A 5,313-nucleotide genomic window follows, 5' to 3' on the forward strand; every position below is an offset into this window, starting at 1 on the left:
AAAATTCTATAAAGATCCCGATCACCTTGAAAACTTAATTAGATCTTGAAAATTCAAAAAATCATTATAAAACTCGTCAATCTCGAAAACTCGTCTAAAAACTCGAAATCGTCTCAAATGGTTTGAATTGAGTTTGTACACAAATTTTGGGCTAATTACTTTAGTCAAAAAATAAACTTGAGCTCAAGTTTGATAGTGGGAATAGATTTAAGGTGACGAGTTATATTTAGATAATTTTATTATTTTAAAAAGTAATTTCTAATTAAATTAAATAATTTTAAAATTAAAATTTAAAAGTGCATAACTACATTTTAGAAAAGAGGTACGTGACTATTGGTAAATGATAATTAATTTGGTTTCATAACGCCGATTTTTTTTTTTTGAAACAGCTTGGTCAAACCTGTTGTACAAGTCTATATTATTCATTTAAATTGAATTAAATGAAAGGAAAAAAATAATAAAATACATACATGAAATGAAATTTTCGGTAATAGCCATTGGGGTACACTAATTACTTTAGTAATCAGTGCACATAAAGAATAGAAGAAACTAACGGTACTGGATTATGTACTCTAGTTTGCACAGAAAAGTAAATAAGGTTAAAATTGTAAATACAGAAAACTGCATGAAGCAAAAATTTATGACATTTAGCAATCATTTTGATGAAAGTCAAGAAACCTGAGCCTTTTATTTGAAGCGAAAATAGAAATTGGCAAATTATCCAGTTTATGAGTAGCAGTGAAGGGAACTAAAAGCCTTTGTTGGTTGGTTGGTTGGTTGTTGGAACAAGTATCCATTTGAAACCCTAACCTAACCCCCTCTCGTATGTACTACAAACTCGGTTTATAATAATGGAAGTCTCTTGTTGTCAAATCTGTTGGATTCCTTCAACCACCCATCGTCTTGTTGTTTTCAGAACCATCCCTCTACTTTCTACTACATGTTTCAATCAATTTCGTCGCAGGAGAAACCTTTCTTTGGCTTCTAATTCCCTCTACTCACCCGAGATTATTCTCAGCAACAAAAAACAAGATGATGATGATGATATTTCGGATTTGAAATCGTGGATGCACCAAAATGGATTGCCTCCTTGTAAAGTTCTTCTTAAAGATAGACCTTGTCGTGTCATTGCTAGACCTATACATTATGTTGCTGCTAGTCAGGATCTTCAGGCAGGATCCTACTACCTATTACATTACACCTTCTCCTTTTTTTGTTTGTCTCAAATGTTTTAACAAGCTCCTTTTTTTTTGTTTCACAGGAAGGTGATATTGCGTTTTCTGTTCCCAGTGGATTGGTAGTGACACTTGAGAGAGTTTTGGGCAACCAAACTGTTGGTGAGCTCCTGCTATTTGCTTTCTTTTTTCTTCTTCTACTTTGTCGCCTATTTTTTAGTTTTTGAGTAATATTGATGTGAGGATTTTTGTTTCGGATATGATAAATACACTCGGGTTACAATGAAATGCATAACTTGGAGTTGTGGGTACATGTCTGCATACAACAATTTCTTAATTATGTATTTTGCAAGATAACATGCTTTAAAATTGTATTCAGTATTTTTTTCGTTATTTCTTTTCATAAAGTGAACACTTATGGGAGGGGAATAAATGATTACTTTCCAGATATAATGGGAGTTAGTCAGAGCAAAAAATTTAGAATCATATTGTGAGTTACAGACTTTTAGAAGATCTCAATAAGTGATTTATGCTGTAATGACCAGAAGCATGAAACTTATGACTCATCATATTCAGAGGATATATTTGATACAATGACGATACAATACATCTTTACGGACAACTTATTTTTCATTAAAGCACAGACTGGTGGTCATTGTTCTGAGAAAATTTACACACTATAAAAGAATATTTGCTATTTTATGAACTTTACGATTTTAAGTTTACTTATATTTTATCAATAATTTTATGTAATTTAAGTTGGGCAGGGGCAAATTTTCTTAAACAGAGATAATGCAAAATTGTGAAGTATGTGATTGTCTTTCTGATACAAAAACTATAGTAGCAATGTGAGAGTACAATGAGTTTTTATCACACCTTGGTCTATCAAGGCACCAATTAAGTGCAGGTTAAATGCTTAATGCAGCTGAACTCTTAACCACAAACAAGTTGTCGGAGCTTGCTTGCTTAGCATTATATCTTATGTATGAGAAAAAGCAAGGAAGAAAGTCTTTTTGGTACCCGTACATCAGAGAGCTTGATCGTCAGAGAGGGAGGGGACAGCTAGCAGTTGAATCACCATTATTATGGTCTGATGTTGAACTTAATTATTTGACAGGCAGTCCCACTAAGGTATATATGCATTCAAATTAAATGTCATCAACGTTTTCAAGAATTCTAGATCCATGTTAGCGCCGTAGTATTAAAATAAAAAGAATTTGTTTTTGAGCTAAAGTAGGACAATTTCTATCTGATAATAATAGGCTGAAGTTTTGGAAAGAGCTGAAGGAATCAGAAGAGAATATAACGAGCTTGACACTGTCTGGTTTATGGCTGGGTCCTTGTTTCAGGTTATTTATCTGCGTCCCTCTTTTAGAAACAAAGTATACTGCTATTCTGTAATCTAGATGGTAATGTTGTGTTCTTTCTGTTGCAGCAATATCCTTATGACATACCCACAGAAGCCTTTCCTTTTGAGATATTCAAACAAGCCTTTGTTGCAATTCAATCTTGTGTTGTACATTTGCAGGTTTGCTTTACTAAGTGGTCAATAGTACATCTTAGCTAAGAATCGTAAAATAGTTGCTTCATGAGTTCCTTCATTTCCTTCAAGAATCCATGTACTTCAGAAAACTTACTTAAAATCTTGTTTGATAAAAAGACAGGAAAGGAAGATTAGTACCTCTTACAATAGCTTGTCTAAAATAAATCTCCTTTGCTTAGTTCTATTGACTATTAAATAATTGCAATGGGAATTAAATTGAGCATAACTTTTGTTAGTAAGAAGAGAAAGGAGCCGTGATTTTTTCAACTAATATTTTGACCTACTTTTGATACCTTGATAAGATTCATCTAAATTGTGCGATCAATTTTGAACTCAGAGGGTGAGTTTGGCACGGAGATTTGCGTTGGTACCGCTTGGACCCCCGTTGTTATCATATGGAAGCAGATGTAAGGCGATGTTGACTGCTGTTGATGATGCTGTTCAACTGGTTGTAGATCGTCCATACAAGGCCGGGGATCCAATTTTTGTATGGTATGATGTTTAATTGGAAATTTGCAATTGTATAATGTTCTGCATTTTTGTGCTAAACAATGGTTCCTATGCGGAGGGGCCCTTCTAGGCTTTATGTTTCATACTTTTAATATTACAAATGTGAAAAGCCATTACTAGCTGGTACTTATTGTAGGTGTGGTCCACAGCCTAATTCCAAATTGCTTATAAACTATGGTTTCGTGGATGATGATAATCCTTATGACCGTATTATGATTGAGGTGATTATTTTTACTTTCACCAGCTCGTAATACTCTTTTTGTTAGGGTGATTGCCAATGTCAAAAGTCTCTCTATTTCCCCCTCTTTGGCTCCCTCTTCCAGGCATCGTTAAATACAGAAGACCCTCAATATCAGGATAAGAGATTGGTTGCCCAAAGGAACGGAAAATTATCTGTGCAAGTGTTCCAGGTATAAATTTCTTTCTTAATGCTGGCTTAAGAGTCCTTTCAGCTTTCACATTGTATTGAATAATACCTCTGGGCAACAGGTGAATGTGGGGAAGGAAAGAGAGGCTATTTTTGATTTGCTACCTTATTTAAGACTTGGATATGTCTCAGATCCCTCAGAGATGCAGTCTGTAATATCTTCTCAAGGTCCAATCTGTGCGGTATGCTGATTTCTGAGAGCTTATTTAACATAGTAAATCCAAATTATAATATTTCTAATGGGAGAGCGGAAGCAATATGACCTTGGTGTGTTACTTAATTGTAAATATGGTCACTGAGATGCTCAATGTATTGGTGCATAAGTGGATAAATGTCTATGCTTAGACCTCTTATTGTTAGCAATGATAACAGTTTTTGGGTTTATAGGTAAGCCCTTGTATGGAAAAAGCAGTATTGGACCAACTTGCCAGCTATTTCAGGGGGAGACTAGCAGGTTATCCTACCACTTTAGACGAAGATGAATCTATGGTACTTATTAACGTTTTTTAAGTTTATAGTTTGACTGAATTCATTGATAAATTTTGAGTATCAAATGATATTTCCTTGTTATTCCAGTTGGCAGATTCTAGTTTGGATCCAAAGAAACGAGTTGCAACACAACTTGTCAGGTTGGAAAAAAAAGTCCTACGCACATGCTTGGAGGTGATAGTTAACATGATTACCCAGTTACCGGATGACACTATATCTCCTTGCCCAGCTCCATATGCCCCTTTATTGAAATGAAAGGCATATTTTTGTGTGTTTCTTGCTGGTTTTTTCTCCACACGTCCATCGCCTATTCATTTTTTTAGATCTTATCGATGCTAGTTTATTAACTGATTTGCAGATATCGCTCAAGTTTCTGCGTGGTTTTTTAATATCTAGGACCCTATTTTGAGATGTTTTGCCTCAGTGCAGAAGGCATACATCAAAAGATAATTATTTTCACTTAAAAGATAAGAACAAACAGTTCTTACAATGGGCATGTTGGATCACATTAAATTTTTATTTAGCATTGTTTTGATTGACTTGAATATCACACCCTTTGTATAGCACCTTAAAGTTGTAGGCCTGAAGAGATATATGATTTGTAGAGCAGAAGTTTGTGGAACTTGCAAGATTAATTGTTTGTACTTAAAAACAACCCAGTTGATCATAGTGAAGTTGGCCCAATGTCTTCTCAGTGTAATCCAACTGTATTTATTGAGCTGTATTTATTGTACAAGTTGTGGATCTGATTATATGGGGGCTTCTGCTGGTTGAATTTGTCATTGAAGGATTATAAATCCCTACTTTATACTGGCTATTGTAAATACTTGGTAGAAAATTAATGGAAATGAATTATTCAGTGCTCACATTTTTTGCTACTGAAATGAATACAACAATGCTGCCAAGTCATGCTTATATTTTGTTCGACCTAAAACCGAGGCAAAGCTATACAGAAGTAAGAGGCTAAATCTGTTGTAGATGGCAATGGGGTTATTGTTGATAAAGTCACAGAAGTAACACAAGCCACTGTGAATACAGTGGCAGAACCTGCAGCTGAATTAACTCATAAAACCTTTTAAGTCACGACAGAAGAAGAAGTGTAAGAAGTTGTATTTTTTTTTTGTCTTGCTATGCTTAAGAAATCTCCTGTAAAGTGAATAAATTTTGTA

At 34.5% G+C, this 5,313-nt stretch overlaps 1 protein-coding gene across 1 annotated transcript; it reads left to right on the plus strand.

Moving 5' to 3' along the window:
• Positions 1-692: 692 nt before the first annotated feature.
• On the plus strand, positions 693-4,896 carry LOC141671665 (uncharacterized). The gene is made up of 11 exons (XM_074477956.1): positions 693-1,172; positions 1,262-1,337; positions 2,101-2,306; positions 2,438-2,524; positions 2,611-2,703; positions 3,056-3,210; positions 3,365-3,449; positions 3,552-3,638; positions 3,718-3,837; positions 4,043-4,144; positions 4,232-4,896. Exons 1-11 carry the CDS (start codon positions 852-854, stop codon positions 4,397-4,399), a joined length of 1,500 nt encoding a protein of 499 aa, XP_074334057.1. The 5' UTR covers positions 693-851; the 3' UTR covers positions 4,400-4,896.
• Positions 4,897-5,313: the final 417 nt, after the last annotated feature.

The sequence above is a fragment of the Apium graveolens genome, chromosome 7 (genome assembly GCF_009905375.1).
Source record: "Apium graveolens cultivar Ventura chromosome 7, ASM990537v1, whole genome shotgun sequence".
Taxonomy (NCBI): Eukaryota; Viridiplantae; Streptophyta; class Magnoliopsida; order Apiales; family Apiaceae; genus Apium; species Apium graveolens.